General features: G+C 38.9%; 1 protein-coding gene across 2 annotated transcripts in view; it reads right to left on the bottom strand.

Annotated features, from left to right (window-relative positions):
• The window catches only part of VWA8 (von Willebrand factor A domain containing 8), a 370,895-nt gene that overhangs the window by 212,808 nt on the left and 132,867 nt on the right, over positions 1 to 25,220 (bottom strand). For both annotated transcript variants that reach the window (XM_042927004.1, XM_042927013.1), the window contains exons 15-17: positions 23,459 to 23,627; positions 21,562 to 21,639; positions 7,543 to 7,658 (exon numbers count right to left, since the gene is read on the bottom strand). In XM_042927004.1, coding sequence (XP_042782938.1) covers positions 7,543 to 7,658; positions 21,562 to 21,639; positions 23,459 to 23,627 — 363 coding nt within the window. The remainder of the gene's footprint in view (positions 1 to 7,542; positions 7,659 to 21,561; positions 21,640 to 23,458; positions 23,628 to 25,220) is intronic.

The raw sequence follows: 25,220 nt of genomic DNA, 5'->3' as shown, positions 1-25,220 counted from the left end.
GACCATCGTGATTGACAATAACCACTTGCAAGCTGAGACTCCATCACCATCCCCCCAAACCCCTTTCATCTATACAGTCTGCTGTCGACACATTTTCCTTTGCCCCTGTACTGAAACATTTCTAGATTGCCCTCCAAAGCCTGTAGAGAACTGCAAAAGGTATGCATGTCTCCCTTCCAATAGCAGTGGCAGGCATTGCTTGCCAATGTGATACTCTTTTCTACTGAACATGTTTCCGAACTGTTTTCAACCTCACACCCAGATACAACTACCAAATAATCAGAGGTAGTATGGAAGTTGAAAATATCCCACTTCTAGAACCTACATTTTAAAAGACACTGGCTCAGGGCACCTGGATGGCTCAGTCGTTAAGTGTCAGACTCTTGGTTTCGGCTTTCATGAACTCACAGTTTGAGTTCAAGCCCTGTACCAGGCTCTGTGCTGACAGCACGGACCTGCTTGGGATTCTCTCTCCCCCTCTTTCCCTGCCCCTCCCCCTTTTGTGCGGTCTCCGCCTCTCTCAAAATAAATAAATAAATAAATGTAAAAAAAAAAAAGATACTGGCTCATCCCACAAATGAAGAAAATAAAGTGTGTCAGGTTGTATTAGGTCAACCTTAATTTTTTCTAGGTTTTGATTTTTTTCTAGTTAACAGCTTCTTTTCCCATTGCTCACTGATATTTTCTACCTGCTTTTTCCTCTCCTTCTGTGGGCTTTCACAGAATAAGTGAGTGAATGAATGAAACATCACTCTTTCTGTCCTACTTCCCTATAACAAAAACAAACACATACTCTGCTGTAAAGTTTTCAAGGGTATTTATCACTATTAGGAGCACCATAATGCCTTTTTAAAATCATTATTGTCATTATCTTCATTTACTATCAGTAAAAATAGAATTGGAAATTATCTTCATTTACTATCAGTAAAAATAGAATTGGAAAGTCTCCAGTCTCTACGGTCTTGGTTGAACAAAAAACTAAAGAAATATTCAACCACATTCTAGGAAACAAAAACAGAGGTAGTTTCCCTAGGCTAACTGAAAGTGAGATACAATCTTTGGATTAAGGAGTAAGATAGGGTTTCTCAGGATGGTAGTATGAGAAGCTAGAGTAAGGACAGGGATGTTCCCAAATTACCAGTGCAGGAAAGAGAGGTATTACTATGAGTAGTAAGAGAGGGAGAAAAAGACTGTGGGAGTCAGGGGCTATCAGGTAGACTGTGATTTCTATTTAGAGTGTGTAATTAATTAATTGATACCTGTGATTTTAATCTTAAGTTTATAAACAGCACTTGAATATTTAAAGTAACTTATGGCTCATTCTATTTATAAAGTTAGTTCATTATCTTTGTGAGTTATTTACTTTTCTGGAAAGGTTTTGTTTGTTAATTAAGCTATCTGAAGTACTTAAAAGGAAATAGCATACATAAAGTTTATCGAGAAATTTCAAATATTTGAAGACAGTTAATTTAGCCAAGATATTTGGAAGATAAATGGAATCAAACATTTTTCAAAGGCCTATAAAAATAATTCATATCTGCTAGGCTTATAAGAGTAAGTTGAATAATAGAAACACGTAAAGAATATCTAGATTTTTGAAATTATACCCTTAAAACACTGAACAGCAATTGTAAAGCCAGAAATAAATCGCTAGTCTCTCCAGAAAGAAAAATAATTTTTCAGAACAAAAAATACACATCAACGATAATCCTTATAATCATTTAACACTGTGTATGATTAGTTCTATCAGGCTTAATGATTTTTTAAAAACTAATTGGTTAATAATGCAAAAAGAGTGGAAATTTTATATAGATGTCATTCATTTTATGTTACAGGGAATTCTTGAAAAATATTGTCTGTAAACTGAGTTTTTGGTGACTGGGAAAATTTCCTCATTACCTCCATGTCAGAGACTGTTAATCTTCATTTCTAATTCTTATAGCTCTGCCTAAAGTTTCTATGCTAAAGGATCATTACCCCAAGATTTTCTATAAGCAGATAATGTAATGGAATACAAAATACTTGCATGGAGTAGAACCCTTGTTATAGGAACTTCTGATTAACTCTTCCACAATAAAAGAACTTTTAAAATGTAAAATACCTAATAACTTCCTAATCTTCTAAAGTTTCTTTCCTTTGGCTTCTTAGGTTTTCAACTATCCAGAAAATTAAATATACATCTAGCTCCAAGACTTGGTGTATATATTATAGGATATGAGGATAAGGCACTTAGCGAACCATTCCCTCAGATGAAGAAATGTTCCAGTCTGAACTCAACCGCCATACACAAGTAAATAAAAAAAAAAATTTTAAGTTTATTTATTTTGAGAGACAGAGAGAGAATGCAAGCATGGGAGGGGCAGAGAGAGAGGGAGAGAAAGAAAATTCCAAGCAGGCTCCATGTTTGTGAGGAGCCCAACATGGGGCTCAATCTCACAACCTAAGCCAAAATCAACAGTCAGACACTTAACTGACTGGGCCACCCAGGCACCCCCAAATAAATGAAAAGCATTTTAAAAATTCAATTAACAGGATTTTTTTTAATGTTTATTTATTTTTGAGAGAGAGAGAGAGACAGATCGTGAGTGAATAAGGAGCTGAGAGAGATGGAGACACAGAGTCTGAAGCAGGCTCCAGGCTCTGAGCTGTCAGCACAGAGCCTGACGCGGGGCTCGAACTCACAAGCTGTGAGATCATGACCTGAGCTGAAGTTGGACACTCAACCAACTGAGCCACCCAGGCACCCCAAAATTAACAAGATTTTTAAAAGCCAAGTTAATACTTAATAAATATAATGTTTAACAAATTTAAACTAGAGAATTTCTTTGGATTGTGTCTGCTAAATAATAGATTTCATTAATATAAATTATGTCAACTTTTTAAAGAAAAATGTTTATTTATTTTATTTTTGAGAGACAGAGACATAGCCTGAGTGGGGGAGGGGCAGAGAGAGCAGGAGACACAGAATCTGAAGCAGGCTCCAGGCTCTGAGCTGTCAGCACAGAGCCCGACATGGGGCTCGAACTCATGAACTATGAGATCGTGACCTGAGCTAACGTCAGATGCTTAACTGACTGAGCCACCCAGGTGCCCCAAATTATGTCAACTTTCAAAAATTTTTTTGGGGGGGTGCCTGGGTGGCTCAGTCAGTTGAGCGTCCGACTTCAGCTCAGGTTATGATCTCATGGTCTGAGTTCAAGCCCCGTATCTAGCTCTATGCTGACAGCTCAGAGCCTGGAGCCTGCTTCAGATTCTGTGTCTCCCTCTTTCTCTGCCCCTCCCCTGCTCATGCTCTATCTCTCTCTCTGTCTCAAAAATAAATAAAAATATTTAAAAAAATAAAATAAAAATTTTTTGCGAAACTCAATTTCTTTTCAGTGCTTCAATATGGAATGAGGTCACTAAAAAAAGGAAAAAACTTTATGTGCCCATAATTTTTTTTTTTCCTTCCTGCAATTGTGCTATCTTGAATAGGTGGTTAGTAAAAAAGGTTTTTGAGTTTGTAGCCTTGCTAAAGTCAACAGATAATGAATAAACAAGATAGCTGTTTTACTTTTTTGCAAAGTGCCATAGGGTGGTGACAAAGAGAGTTTTATTGTGGTCAGGTGATAACACTGGAAAAATTAGTTGACTATTTAATTCAGTAAAATATTTATGAGTGTTAAAAGTAAGTAATTTTAAGGTTTTGAATTTTTTTAACTATGAAATATTGCAAGCATATAAAAAGTTACAGAGGATATTAAATAGTCTATTAATCTCTTTTCATCTCTGGAGGTAATTCTCACGCTGAAAGTGTTATGTATCTCTCCTGTCCACATTTTTATTTTGCTATATTAGTATGAATAAAACTATATTGCATTTTTGTCACATTTAGCATTTTTATACATGGCAACATATCCCAAATTTCTTCTTGCAAACTGCCCATTTTCTGCCTGATATTACAGACAGACCTACTTCATTTTAACTAATGTGTACTATCTCATTATGTGAATATGTCAATTTATATATTCATTCCCTACTGATGGATAGATGGGTTGTTTCCAATTTTTCACTGTTACAAACAATGATGCAGTGAACATTCTTACATATGCCTCCTATACATTCATTTAAGTCTTTCTCTGAGGTGATATCAAGAAAAAGAATTGCCAAATCATAGAGTATTAATATACTTAAGTATAAAGATAATGTGAGGCAACTCTAAAGTGAGGAGACTTCCATCCCAACAGCTTTAATAGAATTCCATTTTCTTCTATTGACAAAAAATGTTAATTTTTACAGGTAAAAATTATAAAAGTATGAAATGATAGCTGATTATTATTTTAAAATCTCATTTCCCCAATTAATAATAAAGTTGAACATCTTTTCAAATATTTATTGGTCATCTGAATTAACTTCTGTGCATGTCTATTCATCCTTTGCCCATTTATGGTTGATTCTTTCATCTCATTAATTTGGATACTTTATAGTCCCTGAATACCAATCCTTTTGTGATTATAAATTTTATCAAACATCTCTTAGTTTGTGGCTCATAACTTGTAGACTGGCTTATAGGGTTTATATCATATATACATATTTTACTTTTTTGTAAGGGATAAAATGGGTATTTTTAATTTTTAACCATTTATTGATAAGTATGTCCATTCCCACACTGATTTATAATGCTACTTCTAACATATACTAACTTTCCACAAATATATGGGTCTGCTTCTGGGCTCCATAGTCTATTCTAATAGTCCATTTGTCTTTCCTTGTACCAATCCCATCCTGTAATAATGAATATAGCTTCATAATGGATCTTGATATATCTGATAAAGTACAACTCCTTAATCTTCCCCAAAACTTCCTTTGTTATTATTTCCATGATAATTTTGAGATCAGCTTGTCAAATTCTGTATAACCTTGGTGGAATTTGACCAAATAATAACTATATATAAGTTTGGAGTATAATAGCTTTATAATTCTGAATCTTCCTTTTCATGAATATGGTATAGCTTCCCTTTTATTTAAGTCTTTATGGCTTTCAATAAAGATTTATGCTTTCCTCCATAAAAGTATTACATATCATTAGATTTGTTCTTAGGTGCTCAAAGATTTCTACTATTATTTTGAATAGGATTATTTAAAAAAAAAAAACTTCCTCAGTTGATTGTTAGTAGAATATAGAAAAGTCACTGATATGGATTTATAAGTCATCTCACTAATCTCTATTTGTTCTAATGATTTATATATAGTTTCTCTTGATTTTGAAAGAAAGAGAGAGAGAGAGATTGAGAGGGGGAAGTACAGAGAGAGAGAGAGAGAGAGAGAGAGAGAGAGAGAATCCCAAGCAGGCTCCAAACTGCCAGTGTGGAGCCTGACATGGGTCTTGAACCCATGAACTATGAGATCATGACCTGAGCTGAAACTAAGAGTCGAATGCTTAACAAACTGAGCCACCCAGGTGCTCCTTTTGAATTTTTTATGTAGCCAATTAGATAATTTTGGGCAAATGCTCTGACTGAAAGGACAGATAGGTGACATTCTTGTTCTGTTCCTAATTCTAAAGAAAATATGTGTATTTTATCATAAATATGTTTGCTCTAAATTTGGGGTATATACCTTTTATCAGATTGAAGAATTTTCCTTTTCTTCATGGTTTACTAAGAATATTCCTGGTTTACTAAGAATGGTGTTTTTGCTTTGGTTTGTTTTTAGGTTTGGTTGTTAGGTTTCATCAAATCCTTTTTACTCATTTATTAAAATAATATTTTTTCTAATTTGTTAATATAATGAACTAAAAAACAGTATATTAAACTTCCTTCACATTCTTGAGATAATTCAAAATTGCTCATGATTTTATATATATATGTATACACATACATATATATATGTATATATGTAATTAGTTAGAATTAGTTTGTTAGCATTTCTTTTAAAAGTTTTGCACCTATTCCATGATTGTGATTTGTAATTTTCCTTTCATACATTATTCTTGTCTGGTTCAGTTACCAAAATCATACTAGATTAAAAGTGAATTGCTGTTTGTCTGTTCTGTGGAATGGTCTGTAAAATGCTTTGGATTACCAGTTTTTCAAAAAATTAAAGACACTGGAAAGGAGCTTTATTTTAGCTGGATACAGCATAGAGAGAACAAATTTAAGTTGCAATGCAGTAAGCTTACTTAAACTATAAGAAAAATTGTCCACCAAACTGAAGATTGATAGAAGGCAATTATAAATTCTTGTAAGATGAAAATAGATTCTTTTAATTCCTTTTATATATCAAGGAATGAATGGACAATAGTCAGAACCACCATAAAAATAATTGCCAGATTATATGAAAAGAGCCTAAAAGAAAACTCTGGGCTTATTGGGTATTGTTATTAATCCTTTTTTTTATTGTTATTTTAAAAAAGGGGTGCCTGGGGGCGCCTGGGTGGCTCAGCCGGTTAAGCATCCGACTTCGGCTCAGGTCATGATCTCGCGGTTCGTAAGTTCAAGCCCCACGCCGGGCTCTGTGCTGACAGCTCAGAGCCTGGAGCCTGTTTCAGATTCTGTGTCTCCCTCTCTCTCTCTGACCCTCCCCCATTCATGCTCTGTCTCTCTCTGTCTCAAAAATAAATAAACGTTAAAAAAAAAAATTTTAAAATAGGGGTGCCTGGTTGGCTCAGTTGGTTCGAGTGCCCAACTTCAGCTCAGGTCATGATCTTACAGATCGTGGTTTTGAGCCCTGTGTAGGGCTCTGTGCTGACAGCTCAAAGCCTGGAGCCTGCTTTGGATTCTGTGTCTCCCTCTCTCTCTGCCCCTCCCCCACTCACATTCTGTCCCTCTCTATTTCTTCAAAATAAATAAAATGTTAAAAATTTTTAAAAAATTTTAAATGTTTATTATTTATTTTGGGGTGGGGGGCAGAGAGAAAGAGGGACAGAATCCAAAGCAGCTCCAGGCTCTGAGCTGTCAGCACAGAGCCCAATGCAGGGCTCGAACCCACAAACTGTGAGATCATAACCTGAGCCCTGAGCCAAAGTCGAATGTTTGACTGAGCCACCCAGGTGCCTGTTAAAAATTTTTTTTTTTAAATGATTTCATGTAAGTGTGATTTTGTAAGAAAATTCTTTAAGCCAGTATTTTATAATAATTTCCAAACAGGTATAAAAGTATTATTAGCATAGACTGAAAAGACATTAGTTTTGTTAAATTTAGGCAACAGAACAGTATATCAAGCATGGAAGGTTCCCAAGCTAATTTGGGAGATGCTCAGTGTAGTGCTTAAGAACACTAGCTCAGAAGACACACAGCATTTGAATCCCAAATCCACCTTTACTTCTTCACTACTCTGACTAGAGCAAGTGACTTAGTTTTCTTATCTGTAAACTATCTCTTAAAATTGCTGTTATGTGTACGATAAAATATGTTCTAAAAACTGAACACAAGGTTGAAATAGCTACATATTCAGACAATACATTCTCCAGACCTGTGAGAACTGACTACCAATTAAACTTACGTTATCGTTTTAGCAAAGACCCAGGAGCTTGAATTCAGTGAGAAAGGGGAATATGGTTACCTGGAAAGGCAGGCTTTAGTAACCGCACTGTGAAGATTTTCATGAGGGTACTGTGACAGCCGACGAGAAATCCGCAACAGCTGTCTGGTAGATAGTGATGCTGCCAATGACTGGGCCTATCAAAAGACAAGGACAGCCTGATGACAGTCTTGTTTCTGCCTGCTGAAAGTCCCTTTAGATGAGTATCAGGGCACAGCTCATTATTCCTGATGGACAAGGCCAGACTTAAAATAAATATGTACTGTTAATGAATTACAAATAAAAATAAACAAAAGCCGATTTACACTTTAAAAATCCTTAAAGAGGGGTGCCTGGGTGGCTCAGTCGGTTAAGCATCCGACTTTGGCTCAGGTCATGATCTCGCGGTCCATGGGTTCGAGCCCCGCGTCGGGCTCTGTGCTGACAGCTCAGAGCCTGGAGCCTGTTTCAGATTCTGTGTCTCCCTCTTTCTCTGACCCTCCCCTGTTCATGCTCTCTCTCTGTCTCAAAAATAAATAAATGTTCAAAAAAAATTTTTAAAAATTGTTAAAGATAGGTTTTTAAAAAAAATCTATAAAAAGTGTTTATAAGTTAAATTCGATAGAAGTGTTTTCATTGAGCTAAGTGCTGTATACACACGTTTTGGGGGTTGGGGGGGAAGAGGTTGGAGGAAGGAAAGATGTTACATAATACAGTTCACACCTGACTTACAAATAGCTTTTCTGTGCCATGAATTATTTGTTCTTTCCCCCCCCCACCCCCCCAACCCCCCCCCCCCACCGCCTACACAAAGCTGCACTGTTAAGATATCCTGAAAATGCTTAGAGCTTTAAGTAAATCGATGGTTTCTAAAAGGGAGAAAAGAAAATGTGGACAGTTCAGGTTGCTGATCACAGAGGTGTCAACCAGTGTTATCACCTGGGCAGCAGCTTGCAGTTTGAAATCCTTTCCCTACATTGTCAGAATAATTTCACTTTTAAAATTAATAGAGCTGCTAGTATAGAAATCAAGACATGTGAGTACCAATAATATTTGTTGTTGATTTTGAAATTATCTTAGTGGGCAGCATAATATAAAGTTCACAAGCTTCGGAATCAGACAAATCAGGCTCCCTCCCATGTATTAGCTTGGTGGATTAGTTAACACCTTAAAGTCTCGGTTTCCTTATCTTTAAGTTGGCGATAATAATGCCTTTACCTTTAAGATTGTTAAGAGGGGTTTAATATCCAAAATCCATAAAGAGCTTATCAAGCTCAACACCCCAAAAAACAAATGATTCAATTAAAAAATGGGCAGAAGACATGAATAGACATTTTTCCAAAGAAGACATCCAGATGGCTAACAGACACATGAAAAGATGCTCAACATCACTCATCATCAGGAAAATACAAATCAAAGCTACAATGAGATACCACCTCATACTGGTCAGAGTGGCTAAAATTAACAACATAGGAAAACAACTCTTGGGGAGGATGTGGAGAAAGGGGAACCTTCTTACACTGTTGGTGGGAATGCAAACTGGTATCGCCACTCTGAAAAACAGTATGGAGGTTCCTCAAAAATTTAAAAATAGAACTACTCTATGATCCAGCAAGTGAACTACCAGATACCTATGCAAAGGATAAAAAAATACTGATTTGAAGGGATACATGAACCCCAATGTCTGTAGCAGCATTATGAACATTAGCCAAAGTATGGAGAGAATGCAAATGTCCACTGACTGATGAATAGATAAAGAACAGGTGGTGTTTATATTCAATGGAATATTACTCAGCCATAAAAAAGAATGAAATCTTGCCATTTGCAATGATGTGGATGGAGCTAGAAAGTATAATGCTAAGCAAAATACATCAGTCAGAGGAAGACAAATACCATAGGATTTCACTCGTTTGTGGAATTTAAGAAACAAAACAGATGAACATGGGGGAAAAAGACAGGCATATCATAAAGTAGATTTTAACTATAGAGAACAAACTGAGGGTTGCTGGGAGATGGGAGGAGGATGGGTTAAAAATGAGTAATAGGTAAGTATTACAGAGGGCACTGGTTTTGATGGGCACTGGATGTTATATGTAAGTGATGAATCACTAAATTCTACACCTGAAACTAATATTACACTGTATGTTAACTAACTGGAATTAAAATAAAAACTTGAAAGAACAAAAAAGAAAGAAAAAGGAAAAAAGAGAAAATTGTTCTCTTAGCAGAGGTCAGTCACATGGATGCTCAACAAATGTCACCAATTATTATTAAAAGTCAGCCTCTTCAAAATGAAGAAAATCTAACAGGAAGGTGATGTGACCTACACTTTAGTATGAATTTAATGTATCAGATTATTATTGGATTTAGATCAGCAGCATTAGGAAACAGCAGTTTTCACTGAAAATCAGAAGAGAGAAGAACTTTTAAAGAACAGGCCAGGGTGAAATGAGGGCACATGTGAGCCCCTAAGGGAACACAGAAGAGGACCCCAAGAAGTGAACAGAGGGTTCAGGATGGATGGTGGTAGGATGCCACAATGCCAGAGACACAGTCTATTTGCTTGTTTCAACATTTCACTTGAGGTGATTTCTGCATGTTCCAAGGAAGAACAAAAGGAAGTGATTTCTCTCCCTTGGGTATTTCACGGCTCCATGAGATGCTGTTATGCTAATACTAGAGTTATATTTCAGCTACAACATAGGTTAAATAGTCCTCTGGGGACTAGGTTGGGGGCAAGATCACCATTTACAATGTACCCTTTTTTCTATTAAAAAACACATTCGATGTCTCAAAGAACTCATTTGTAAGCAAACATTTGGTTCATCCTTGTTTTCAACAAATTTGCATTCTAGACATGGAGGCAATATTTAAATATAAGAAAGTAGAAATTGCAATTCAAAATAGCATATAATTTAATGCCAAAGCAAGTGAAGCACTTGACAACTGCTATAGGGGCTTAAAATTAAATTGTTCAAGTGGGCAGGAGAAAGGCTATGAACAAAGGCATGAAAGCAAAAGAAACAGAAATCGTGCAGACTGTGAGGAAACCAGCCCAGCTCTATCACAGGGTCTTGCTGGAGAACTTGCTCCTAAGTAACAAAGACCTGACTCCTGGAGGAGTTTGGCTTTACCCCGAAAGGCAATAGGACTTCTTTTGTGCACAAAGTGGTAATATGATTTTAGAAAGATTAATCTGGCAGGAGCATGCAAAATAAGTGAAGGACGGGGGGAACTGAGATAGGAAACAGAAAGCTCCTTCAATGATCTGTCTATAAAATGATGAGGTACTACAGTAAGGTCACTGGCAAAAAGGAGGAGAGAAAAGGAATCAACAACTATTTCAGAGAACTTGGCACCTGATGGATATGAGAAAGAAGGAAGAAGGGAGGATAAGGTTATTTCAGCCAGTATGATTTAAAGTATCAGAAGCCTTATATGATTCAGCAATTCCCATTCTTAACACCTGGGTCCACAAAAATCCCTATTTTCATCATGGAAAATGTATGACTAATGACTCCAACCCGAGCATTCTCATGACAAGAGTCCCAATAAACAGTACAGTAACTTCCTAGTATACAATATTCTAATCTCATCCAAGAATGACATTGAATTCAGGCTTCACATTTCATTCCAGTGATCGGTAAGGACTTTCTCATGAATTTGAAAAACACGAGCTTTCTCAGTTGATAATACCGAAATGCTTTATGACAACATCCAGTGTCAAAAAAATCAGAACAAAGCTTTATGTTGAGTCATTTAAGTGTTGAATAAAGGGTTTGGTTATTTCTTCTCTCACATTATCAATTAGAAATTGAGAATGCACTTTAATTACAAAATTCCTAACATGTTTAACGTTTATAACATTACATTTCTCTTAAAAACTGAGAACTGAGGGTTGATGGGGGTGGGTGATGGGTATTGAGGAGGGCACCTTTTGGGATGAGCACTGGGTGTTGTATGGAAACCTATTTGACAATAAACTTCATACATTGAAAAAAAAACATTACATTTCTAAGTGCAGTTTCATCTTGCAAAAAAGAATGTGAGGATATGAGCACATTCTCTTAGTTACCATGGTTATGGAGTTTAAGAGCACACTTCAAGGGTTTTTTGTATTAGCATGATTAGTACCAGTAATTCAGCTTAAAAATATGAAGGTTCTGATCAGAAATTTTTTCAAATAAATTCTCTCTTTTTCCTCTTAAAGAATTATTTCTTTTATGAAAATGTAACATTCTCTGGGAGAGAAAACTCTAGGGACAATGTGTTAATAAATTAGTAATTAGTTGATTAGTCATTTTATTCATTCATTCATCAAACATTTATTAAGTGTCTCTTATGTGCCAGGCACCAGGCTGGGAAACGGGAATAAAAGAATGAACACTGGGGCACCTGGGTGGCTCAGTCGGTAAAGTGTCCAACTTCAGCTCAGGTCATGATCTCACAGTTTGTGGGTTCGAGCCCCGCGTCGGGCTCTGTGCTGACAGCTCAGAGCCTGGAGCCTGCTTCAGATTCTGTGTCTCCCTCTCTCTCTGCCTGTCCCCCCACCCCCACTCTCACTTTGCTCTATCTCTCAAAAATAAATAAATGTAATAAAAAAATTTTTAACTAAAAGAATGAACAAGGAGTTCAAACAGTCGTTGGGGAGATAAAAATAAACAGAGATAGAGCCACCACAGGTCCGTAAGAGAATCCTACATCAAGTGTCACGAAAACAGACTGCAGACTGAGGTTACTTCTGCCTGAGGGGCTGAGAGAGACCTGACGGAACAAGGACCTGTGGGAGAGCAGACAGGGAGAAAGCACATTTCGGGCATCACCTGATGTGGAGGCATCTGGTTATGTGCTGGGCTCAGGAACCAGTAAGAAGAGGAGTGCAGGAGGCCTGAGGGTGCTTCAAGAGAGGCTCTAGAGAGCGAGGCTGAGGAGGGCAGCACACAGCCAAATGGAACTTGGCAGGCATGCATGTTTTAGCGGTTGTCCTTCAGTCTATACGCGGAGAATTCAGCCCTTAACAGTTCAGGAAAGGCCACTCCAGAGATGACAAGGAAGAGTCACTCATTCATTTATTTAATAGATATTTGTTGAGCATCTACTACACAGTAGGCAAGTTCCAGATGCTGGGGATATAGCGGGGACCACAACAAAAATCCCTGTCATCCTGGAACATAAATTTGAGTCAGGGAAAACAGACAATTTAAAAAAGTGAGTGCAACATATATTATGTCAAAGGGTTAAGCCTCAGGAGGAACTTGAAAGCCCAAAGAGAGCTGGGAATGAAAAGGGCGGAAAGTGTGATTCTAAATAGAGTGCTTCAGGTTGGCCTCTCTGAAGAGGTGACATCTGAGCAAATCCAAAAGGGGGAGGGGGCAAAGCTACAGTTATCTGGGGAAGAACAATCTAGCCAGAGGAAATGCTGAGTGGCAAGGGCCCTGAGGCAGACACTAGTGGGTTTAAGGAACAAGAAAGAGAATGGTATAGCTGAAAAGAACAAATAAGGAAGCAGAGTTGCAGATGAGGTCCCAGGAGTTATTAATAGGGGGCCTGTGACAGCTAGAAAATGATCCCACCCCCTATACCCCAAGATACCCACATCCTAATCCCTGGAACCTGTGAATTTTACTTTATATGGCAACGCTGACTTTGTAGACCACATTAAAGACTTTGAGATGAAGAGATTATCCTGGATTATTTGGGTGGTCCCTAAATGCAATCACCCATATCCTCATAAAAGGGAGGCTGAGAAAAATCTGACACAGACACACAAAAGAGAAGGTGATGTGAAGACGGAGGCAGAGGTTAAGATAACGAGGCCACAAGTCAAGGAATGCTGGTCACCAGCAGAACTGGAAAAGGCAAGGGACAGATTCTCCCCTTGAGCCCCTGAGGGAGTGTTGCTAATACCTTGATTTCAACTCAGTAATACGCATTCCAAACTTTTGGCATCCGGAACACTGAGAAAATAAATTTCCAGTGTTACAAACCATTTATGGTAATTTGTTAAACAGGCACAGGAAAGTAACACAGGGTCATATTAGGAATGAATTGTTGGTGATGAGGGCAGTCAAAAGGAAATAACGATATTCCAGGAGAAAGATTATGAAACCAAATACCAGGACAATTCTGATAATAGGTAAGAGAATGGATGAGACATCATGATGCTAAATTGATGAGATTTTCTTTCAGGGAGAGTAGAGATAGTGGGAAAGCAAGGAGACAGATTATTAACAAAGTCGGGGGATTAAAAAAGGAAGTAGGAATAGATTTAAAGGGGAAAGACAGTTCAGTTGTATAAAATAGGTTGAATTTACAGCAATCCCAGAGTATCCCGTTGAGCAGTGAAAGAAATGAACATTTATTAAGCAGCTACCAAGAAAAGGATTCTTCACATACATTTTCATGTTTAATCATCACAACATCCTTATGAAGTAGATGGCACTTCCCATTTTACAGATGATTCATAGAGTTAGTGACAGTCCTTGATCCTTCCAACATACACAGTGATTTCCAATGTTTTAAGCACCAAGTCCCTTATTTTTATTCCCCATGTGCCCTGTGTATTTTTTAAGTAGGCTTCATGTCCAGTGTGGGGCTTGAACTCATGACCCTGAGATCAAGACCTGAGCTGAGATCAAGAGTGGGATGCTTAACCAGCTGAGCCACCCAGGTGCCCCCTGTACCCTGTGTTTTAAAAGGTTTTGCTTACCAAGCTGCATTTATTAAAGAATTGGTTCTCTATTTTTTGCTATTCAAATGCATGTATAGTCACCAATCGTGTTTCTGATTGGCATAATATAACCAGGCTTAGGTATTAAAATTCCAGCCCAAAGCCAATAACATTTTCATTAGTCCTTTTATTCCTCTGTGGGAAAATATACAACTTGCTTTGGTCTATTTAAAATATTAACTATTGCTTGAAGACTTCAGATTAAAAACGAATCACCTTTTCATTTCACCCCTGATAGCGCATGAATTATACCGAGTGTATTGGACTTTTGACAGGGGGGAGTTTTTGTAACAGTGCAAAAATGTTTTCAGCTGTGAATGCTGAAATAAACGTTGGGCAAGAAATTTTAAAAAGGGTGGGGGAACACAGTATGCCACCCCAAAGTATGCCATTTTGACATGTTTATTATTTTGAATTAAAGTCACTTAAGAAACAGTCAGTGTGAGAAGGACACTCTGACCCTCCTCTGTCCCCCAAAAGCAGGAAATAAATCTCCCACCTGAAAGGCACCCTGTCTGTCCCAGGAGGGTAGAGCGCATCCTTAATGCCAGAAATAGGGAACAAAGGGCTAAGATGGCAATATAAACAAACTTTGTTACTTTGTCACTAATTTACCTTCCCAAGCTCCAACTTTTTGTCTTGTCAATTCTTCACAAATTTATTGTTTGTCCGAAAGGTATAAAAGCTGCCTGCTTTGGTCATTTCTTTTTTTTTTTTTTTTTTTTTTTTTTTTATTATTTTTTTTTATTTTTTAATATATGAAATTTACTGTCAAATTGGTTTCCATACAACACCCAGTGCTCATCCCAAAAGGTGCCCTCCTCAATACCCATCACCCACCCTGCCCTCCCTCCCACCCTGCCCTCCCTCCCACCCCCCATCAACCCTCAGTTTGTTCTCAGTTTTTAACAGTCTCTTATGCTTTGGCTCTCTCCCACTCTAACCTCTTTTTTTTTTTTTTTTCCTTCCCCTCCCCCATGGGTTTCTGTTATGTTTCTCAGGATCCACATAAGAGTGAAACCATATGGTATCTGTCTTTCTCTGTATGGCTTATTTCACTTAGCATCACACTCTCCAGTTCCATCCATGTTGCTACAAAAGGCCATATTTCATTTTTTCTCATTGCCACGTAGTATTCCATTGTGTATATAAACCACAGTTTCTTTATCCATTCATCAGTTGATGGACATTTAGGCTCTTTCCATAATTTGGCTATTGTTGAGAGTGCCGCTATAAACATTGGGGTACAGGTGCCCCTATGCATCAGTACTCCTGTATCCCTTGGATAAATTCCTAGCAGTGCTATTGCTGGGTCATAGGGTAGGTCTATTTTTAATTTTCTGAGGAACCTCCACACTGCTTTCCAGAGCGGCTGCACCAATTTGCATTCCCACCAACAGTGCAAGAGGGTTCCTGTTTCTCCACATCCTCTCCAGCATCTATAGTCTCCTGATTTCTTCATTTTGGCCACTCTGACTGGCGTGAGGTGGTATCTGAGTGTGGTTTTGATTTGTATTTCCCTGATAAGGAGCGACGTTGAACATCTTTTCATGTGCCTGTTGGCCATCCGGATGTCTTCTTTAGAGAAGTGTCTATTCATGTTTTCTGCCCATTTCTTCACTGGGTTATTTGTTTTTCGGGTGTGGAGTTTGATGAGCTCTTTATAGATTTTGGATACTAGCCCTTTGTCCGATGTGTCATTTGCAAATATCTTTTCCCATTCCGTTGGTTGCCTTTTAGTTTTGTTGGTTGTTTCCTTTGCTGTGCAGAAGCTTTTTATCTTCATAAGGTCCCAGTAATTCACTTTTGCTTTTAATTCCCTTGCCTTTGGGGATGTGCCGAGTAAGAGATTGCTACGGCTGAGGTCAGAGAGGTCTTTTCCTGCTTTCTCCTCTAAGGTTTTGATGGTTTCCTGTCTCACATTCAGGTCCTTTATCCATTTTGAGTTTATTTTTGTGAATGGTGTGAGAAAGTGGTCTAGTTTCAACCTTCTGCATGTTGCTGTCCAGTTCTCCCAGCACCATTTGTTAAAGAGACTGTCTTTTTTCCATTGGATGTTCTTTCCTGCTTTGTCAAAGATGAGTTGGCCATACGTTTGTGGGTCTAGTTCTGGGGTTTCTATTCTATTCCATTGGTCTATGTGTCTGTTTTTATGCCAATACCATGCTGTCTTGATGATGACAGCTTTGTAGTAGAGGCTAAAGTCTGGGATTGTGATGCCTCCTGCTTTGGTCTTCTTCTTCAAAATTACTTTGGCTATTCGGGGCCTTTTGTGTTTCCATATGAATTTTAGGATTGCTTGTTCTAGTTTCGAGAAGAATGCTGGTGCAATTTTGATTGGGATTGCATTGAATGTGTAGATAGCTTTGGGTAGTATTGACATTTTGACAATATTTATTCTTCCAATCCATGAGCAGGGAATGTCTTTCCATTTCTTTATATCTTCTTCAATTACCTGCATAAGCTTTCTATAGTTTTCAGCATACAGATCTTTTACATCTTTGGTTAGATTTATTCCTAGGTATTTTATGCTTCTTGGTGCAATTGTGAATGGGATCAGTTTCTTCATTTGTCTTTCTGTTGCTTCATTGTTAGTGTATAAGAATGCAACTGATTTCTGCACATTGATTTTGTATCCTGCAACTTTGCTGAATTCATGTATCAGTTCTAGCAGACTTTTGGTGGAGTCTATCGGATTTTCCATGTATAATATCATGTCATCTGCAAAAAGCGAAAGCTTGACTTCATCTTTGCCAATTTTGATGCCTTTGATTTCCTTTTGTTGTCTGATTGCTGATGCTAGAACTTCCAGCACTATATTAAATAGCAGCGGTGACAGTGGGCATCCCTGTCGTGTTCCTGATCTCAGGGAAAAAGCTCTCAGTTTTTCCCCGTTGAGGATGATGTTAGCTGTGGGCTTTTCATAAATGGCCTTTATGATCTTTAAGTATGTTCCTTCTATCCCGACTTTCTCAAGGGTTTTTATTAAGAAAGGGTGCTGGATTTTGTCAAAGGCCTTTTCTGCATCGATTGACAGGATCATATGGTTCTTCTCTTTTTTTTTGTTAATGTGATGTATCACGTTGATCGATTTGCGAATGTTGAACCAGCCCTGCATCCCAGGAATGAATCCCACTTGATCATGGTGAATAATTCTTTTTATATGCTGTATAGTATCTTATTATATCTTTTTATATGCTGTATAGTATCTTATTATATCTTTTTATATGCTGTATAGTATCTTATTAAGAATTTTTGCATCCATATTCATCAGGGATATTGGCCTGTAGTTCTCTTTTTTTACTGGGTCTCTGTCTGGTTTAGGAATCAAAGTAATACTGGCTTCATAGAATGAGTCTGGGAGTTTTCCTTCCCTTTCTATTTCTTGGAATAGCTTGAGAAGGATAGGTATTATCTCTGCTTTAAATGTCTGGTAGAACTCCCCTGGGAAGCCATCTGGTCCTGGACTCTTATTTGTTGGGAGATTTTTGATAACCGATTCAATTTCTTCGCTGGTTATGGGTCTGTTCAAGCTTTCTATTTCCTCCTGATTGAGTTTTGGAAGAGTGTGGGTGTTTAGAAATTTGTCCATTTCTTCCAGGTTGTCCAATTTGCTGGCATATAATTTTTCATAGTATTCCCTGATAATTGTTTGTATCTCTGAGGGATTGGTTGTAATCATTCCATTTTCATTCATGATTTTATCTATTTGGGTCATCTCCCTTTTCTTTTTGAGAAGCCTGGCTAGAGGTTTGTCAATTTTGTTTATTTTTTCAAAAAACCAACTCTTGGTTTCGTTGATCTGCTCTACAGTTTTTTTAGATTCTATATTGTTTATTTCTGCTCTGATCTTTATTATTTCTCTTCTTCTGCTGGGTTTAGGCTGCCTTTGCTGTTCTGCTTCTATTTCCTTTAGGTGTGCTGTTAGATTTTGTATTTGGGATTTTTCTTGTTTCTTGAGATAGGCCTGGATTGCAATGTATATTCCTCTCAGGACTGCCTTCGCTGCATCCCAAAGCGTTTGGATTGTTGTATTTTCATTTTCGTTTGTTTCCATATATGTTTTAATTTCTTCTCTAATTGCCTGGTTGACCCACTCATTCGTTAGTAGGGTGTTCTTTAACCTCCATGCTTTTGGAGGTTTTCCAGACTTTTTCCTGTGGTTGATTTCAAGCTTCATAGCATTGTGGTCTGAAAGTATGCATGGTATAATTTCAATTCTTGTAAACTTATGAAGGGCTGTTTTGTGACCCAGTATATGATCTATCTTGGAGAATGTTCCATGTGCACTCGAGAAGAAAGTATATTCTGTTGCTTTGGGATGCAGAGTTCTAAATATATCTGTCAAGTCCATCTGATCCAATGTATCATTCAGGGCCCTTGTTTCTTTATTGACTGTGTGTCTAGATGATCTATCCATTTCTGTAAGTGGGGTGTTAAAGTCCCCTGCAATGACCACATTCTTATCAATAAGGTTGCTTATGTTTATGAGTAATTGTTTTATATATCTGGGGGCTCGGGTATTTGGCGCATAGACATTTATAATAGTTAGCTCTTCCTGGTGGATAGACCCTGTGATTATTATATAATGCCCTTCTTCATCTCTTGTTACAGCCTTTAATTTAAAGTCTAGTTTGTCTGATATAAGTATGGCTACTCCAGCTTTCTTTTGGCTTCCAGGAGCATGATAAATAGTTCTCCATCCCCTCACTCTCCATCTAAAGGTGTCCTCAGGTCTAAAATGAGTCTCTTGTAGACAGCAAATAGATGGGTCTTGTTTTTTTATCCATTCTGATACCCTCTGTCTTTTAGTTGGCGCATTTAATCCATTTACATTCAGTGTTATTATAGAAAGATACGGGTTTAGAGTCATTGTGATGTCTGTATGTTTTATGCTTGTAGTGATGTCTCTGGTACTTTGTCTCACAGGATCCCCCTTAGGATCTCTTGTAGGGCTGTTTTCGTGGTGACAAATTCCTTCAGTTTTTGTTTGTTTGGGAAGACCTTTATCTCTCCTTCTATTCTAAATGACAGACTTGCTGGATAAAGGATTCTCGGCTGCATATTTTTCCTGTTTAGCACACTGTAGATATCGTGCCAAGCCTTTCTGGCCTGCCAAGTTTCAAAGGAGAGATCAGTCACGAGTCTTATAGGTCTCCCTTTATATGTGAGGGCACGTTTATCCCTTGCTGCTTTCAGAATTTTCTCTTTGTCCTTGTATTTTGCCAGTTTCACTATGATATGTCGTGCAGAAGATCGATTCAAGTTACGTCTGAAGGGAGTTCTCTGTGCCTCTTGGATTTCAATGCCTTTTTCCTTCCCCAGTTCAGGGAAGTTCTCAGCTATAATTTGTTCAAGTACCCCTTCAGCACCCTTCCCTCTCTCTTCCTCCTCTGGGATACCAATTATGCGTATATTATTTTTTTTTAGTGTATCACTTAGTTCTCTAATTTTCCCCTCATACTCCTGGATTTTTTTATCTCTCTTTCTTTCAGCTTCCTCTTTCTCCATAACTTTATCTTCTAGTTCACCTATTCTCTCCTCTGCCTCTTCAAGCCGAGCCATCGTGGATTCCATTTTGTTTTGCAATTCGTTTAAAGCGTTTTTCAACTCCTCGTGACTGTTCCTTAGTCCCTCGATCTTTGTGGCAAGAGATTCTCTGCTGTCCTGTATACTGTTTTCAAGCCCAGCGATTAATTTTATGACTATTATTCTAAATTCACTTTCTGTTATATTATTTAAATCCTTTTTGATCAGTTCATTAGCTGTTGTTATTTCCTGGAGATTCTTCTGAGGGGAATTCTTCCGTTTGGTCATTTTGGAGAGTCCCTGGCGTGGTGAGGACCTGCAGTGCACTTCCCCTGTGCTGTGGTGTATAACTGGAGTTAGTGGGCGGGGCCGCAGTCCGACCCGATGTCTGCCCCCAGCCCACTGCTGGGGCCACAGTCAGACTGGTGTGTGCCTTCTCTTCCCCTCTCCTAGGGGTGGGATTCACTGTGGGGTGGCGTGTCCCGTCTGGGCTACTTGCACACTGCCAGGCTTGTGTTGCTGGGGATCTGGCGTATTAGCTGGGGTGGGTGGGCAAGGTGCACGGGGGCTGGAGGGGCAGGCTTAGCTCGCTTCTCCTTAGGTGATCCACTTCAGGAGGAGCCCTGTGGCAGCGGGAGGGAGTCAGATCCGCTGCCGGAGGTTTGGCTCCGCAGAAGCACAGAGTTGGGTGTTTGCGCGGAGCGAGCAAGTTCCCTGGCAGGAACTGGTTCCCTTTGGGATTTTGGCTGGGGGATGGGCGGGGGAGATGGCGCTGGCGCCTTTGTTCCCCGCCAAGCTGAGCTCTGCCGTCGGGGGCTCAGCAGCTCTCCCTCCCTTTGTCCTCCAGCCTTCCCGCTTTCCGAGCAGAGCTGTTAACTTATGACCTCCCAGACGCTAAGTCGCGCTTGCTGTCGGAACACAGTCCGTCCGGCCCCTCCGCTTTTGCCAGCCAGACTCGGGGGCTCTGCTTGGCCGGCGAGCCGCCCCTCCGCCCCGGCTCCCTCCCGCCAGTCCGTGGAGCGCGCACCGCCTCGCCGCCCTTCCTACCCTCTTCCGTGGGCCTCTGGTCTGCACTTGACTCCAGAGACTCCCTTCTGCTAATCCTCTGGCGGTTTTCTGTGTTCTTTAGGCAGGTGTAGGTGGAATCTAAGTGATCGGCAGGACGCGCTGTGAGCCCCGCGTCCTCCTACGCCGCCATCTTCCGGAACCCCCCCTGGTCATTTCTTTAAGTCTAATATTTTTATAGGGCTCCCGTACATATGACATCAAATTGGGTTTTCTCCTGTTAATCTGTCTCATGTCCATTTAATCATTAGGCTGACCAAAGAACCTGGAAGGAAGGAAGGAAGGAAGGAAGGAAGGAAGGAAGGAAGGAAGGAAAGGGAAAGTTTTCTGCCCCTATACCATCCCAAGATGGAAATACAGTTAGAAACAGAGAATCAATGAGAAAAGAAGAGCTAGAAGCTGAAGAGAAATATGTTGGCGTTAACATAAGAGGTCATACTTGAAGCCAAAGGACTAGGTGAGACCACTCAGCACAGGAGACCAGGGTAGCAGAAGTGAAACCCCTAAGAACATCAAGCACTCCTCTAGAGCTACTGGTTTTTGTATGATACCAGCCACGAGTGGCTGGAGTAAATGTTCAAACCACCAAGAGAGTGAAATATATGCACAGGGCAAAGCACAGCATAAGAGATAAAAATACCAGCTCGAAAAATAGATTTTTAAGCATTAAACTCTGAGAACATAAAGCAGCAGCATGTCAACAACGAAAAATCCTATGGGAAAAAGCCCAGACTTACCGTGGGATCCTGTGTCTCTCTGAGTTTGTGTGCAAGTGATAACAATCTGTCCAAAGCTTCCTGAGGTATATTTGGGACCTATTTTATGAGAGAATTGAGAAAAGAAAGAAAGAATAAGTTGGGATATCTGATCAATCAACCAGAAATTATGGCTAGTTAGCAAACGATATTAGAATTACATTTTTAGAAAGTCTCTGATGATAGGTAACATGTTTAACTCCTAGATAAATTTGCTTATTCATTTTCTCAGGAAACACTTATACCTCTACTTTCTCTTTAAGGATCAGGTAACTGAGGCGAAGCCGCCCTTCATTTACACTTCCATCACGAGGATAAAAGATGAAAGGAATTGCTCAATTAAAAACTGGCATAAAGTGTGCCCATAAAAAAACTTTTCATAATGATCTCCCTGTTTGTTAGCTTCAGCATGATTTTTTTAATTCTAATTTCAGCATTTTTTCGTACTGAAACCAAACTCCCTCATTTAATCATCATCTTGTATCTACAAAGTGACATAAGGTATCCTTGTACAAAGACTGGATGTTCAAGCTGTTCATTTTTTCAAGGGCTTTTAAACCACACACCTAAGGGGTATAATCAGTTTATCAGTGAACTGTGAAGAACAATGGCCCAAATAACACACACTTGTTGCCTGAACTGTAACAATTTAGCATCTGACTCTTGATTTCAGCTCAGGTCATATACTGTGAGATCACCACATCAGTCTCCGCACTAACACTGCAGATTCTCTCATTTTCTCTCTCTCTCTCGCAAAATAAATAAACATTTGAAATAAATAAAAATATCACAGAGATGTTAGAACAATGACTGGTATGATGCAACCATTTCAGAAGTAAACTGCTCAGGATTCCTTTGATGATTTTTAAGTGACTGGAACTTGAAAATTCTAAGTTCTTTTCAGTATATACTTTATTTCATTTATTCTTTTAATCAGTCCTGTGATATATCCCCAACTTTGGTTGAGTAATTTACCCAAGATCTGGGAGCTAATAAATAGCAGATTTGGCATTTAAAAGCAAGCTGTTTGGGGGCACCTGGGTTAAGTCGCTCAGTAGGTTAAGCATCCGACTTCGGCTTAGGTCATGATCTCACAGTTTGTGAGTTCGAGCCCCACATCAGGCTCTGTGCTGACAGCTCAGAACAACACTGCCCAGGAGGACTTTCTATGATGATGGAAATGTTCTTTACCTATGCTGTCTGACATGGTAACCAGAAGCCCCATATAGTTATTGACCACTTGAAACATGACTGAGAAACTGAACTTTTAAAATATCTGTAATGTGGCTAGAGCTACACTGAACAGTGAAGTTCTGGAGTTCCACAAGGGTTAAGCACAATACTTGGTTAAGACAGACATTGAAATAATGCATTATGTATACTGCAAGCCACCAGGTAACTGGTCAGGTAAGTACAGGATATATTACAGTATCGAGGGGAACAGCATTACTTTATATATTCTAAAATCTAAGGAACTAAGATATATTTGGCCTCCCTGTATAGGAACTTAAAATGATCATCTTTGGCTGATTAGAAGAGGAAAAGGAATCCAAATCTGCCTCCATATGAGGAAAGTGAAGAGCTAGCTTACATCCATGGTTCTCAAAGTATGTTCCCCAGATCAGCAGCATCGGCATCACCTAAGAAATGCCAAGTTCTCGTGTACCACCCCAGACCTAGACACTCAACAATCTGTATTTTATCAGACCCTCCATATGTTTCTGAAAAAATGCTGAAGTATGAGGACCGTTATATCAGGAAATGTGGGAGTAAATGGGAAGAAAAAGCCAGGAATGTCCAACTCTGCTCCAGCAGGTGTCAGAGTGCCTTAAAAAAGGAACAGTTGAAGGCCACAGGCTAAAGCTAGCCTCACTCTTACCATTTCCTTAATCACTTGAACTTCTTCACTTTTGGCAAGTGGTTTCATATAATGGAAAAAGAACATGGTTAAGAATTCTGGTCCCAGCCATTGCTGTGTGGTGCTTCCAAAGACAGGGGGTTCTGCCAAGGCGATGATTCTGAAGGAGGGGTGGACAGGAAAAATGGATCTAAGGGGGGGAAAAATAAAACAAACAAACATAATCATTCATATTAGAAATTAGGTCATGGGAGCTAAAGCCTAGGCAGTGATAACCCCATCATGTTGCTGTTAATATAGTCAAAGCTATTATCCAAAGAACAAGCTTTGAAAAAAATCAGGACATCCTAAGAACCTATTATTAACACAAAAAAAGAATCACCTACTGTTAAAATATGTTGGATTATTTCCACTGATGGTCTCCATGCCTTGCACAAACCACCGTTTGGGATATGCTGTTACATATCCAGCAAAATTTCTCCAAAGTCCCTCAGAACAAAATCCCCTCCAATTCACATTCATTACACAGCTTCCTTTTCTTTATTCAAAATCCCCTCAAAATCTCCTGTCTTGCAAGGAGCCCACTCTACGTAAATCGTAGAAAGACCAAGAAGTATGATCCAGGATGAGAAGGCTTTTTACAACACAGAAAATTTAAGCAGCACAGGGGCTGGATTAAATTTAAAATTTGCAATTGACAATAAGAATAGTCTTCAAAAAGTAGAGAAAATTCAACTTTTAGATCATTCACTCTTTTGTCATTTTTTAGGAAATATTGTGATTTTTTTAAAGTGATCTTTTATAAATCTCTGCTAGGGAATCTGACGATGTAAATATTCTAGGGGACACAGAGGAAGAAGATAAGACTTGCCTTGGTTTATGAAATGACTTAATATATTTTGGAGAAGGGACTAGACACCCCTTATCATGATCTAATCATGGGGTGATACTGTCAGTTCTTATGAACTGTACTCTAAACCCCAGTGGAAATACAACTTTAGAGGGTAGTATCATCCTTGTTATGTGAAAGAAGATATGAAACTCAAACACCTGCCAAGATCTTCACAAAAACAAAAATATAGGTACATAACTGGCATTTCTCCAGAAATGGAATACTCATTGCCATTAACTGTTATAATAGAAACCAATAGTTAAGTGCTTAGGCGGCTAGAATATCAGGAGGTAGGAAATGTGTGGAGAGAATCAGATAAGTACTCTGAAGATTTCAGATAAGACCATGTCCTCCCAATAAAACAGGTAGGTCCACGGACTCTCTGACCATGTGATCTGTACATTTAGAGGCCACTCCCTGATTTGTAAACCAGGGAAAAGCAGTTTTTGGAAATGGTCATATGAGAAAGGTCTAGAGGAATTCATGAAAGCTACCAGATATCATTTCATTTCTCCAGGTGGGAAAAAAAAAATCCTTATTTACAGATATTCAAGCAGGGCATGGGAATGATCTGTCCAAAGGAGTTGTTCTGGGAAAACAGGAAAGAACAGCAGCATGAGCAGTGCCCGGAAGGCCTGAGGATAACATGATCACTGAGGACCGCCAGCAATTAGACAGTCACACAAGAGAACCTGGACACAGAGAATCCTGTCATCTAAAAGCTAAAAGGGAAGGTTATTCCATTTTCCACTCCTGCCAAGTGGTTTGCTACAATCCAGAAAACTCCTGCTTCGTGGCCCAACAACAGATGTTGGATTCATCCCTGCTCCTCCTCTTTCCTAGCTGGGACAAAAGAAGGTGGGAGAGACAGAGCTGCTTTTTTGTGCTTTC

This window comes from Panthera leo, chromosome A1 (genome assembly GCF_018350215.1).
Source record: "Panthera leo isolate Ple1 chromosome A1, P.leo_Ple1_pat1.1, whole genome shotgun sequence".
Taxonomy (NCBI): domain Eukaryota; kingdom Metazoa; phylum Chordata; class Mammalia; order Carnivora; family Felidae; genus Panthera; species Panthera leo.
Note: the sequence above shows the minus strand (reverse complement) of the source record. Positions and strands in the feature narration are given on the sequence as shown.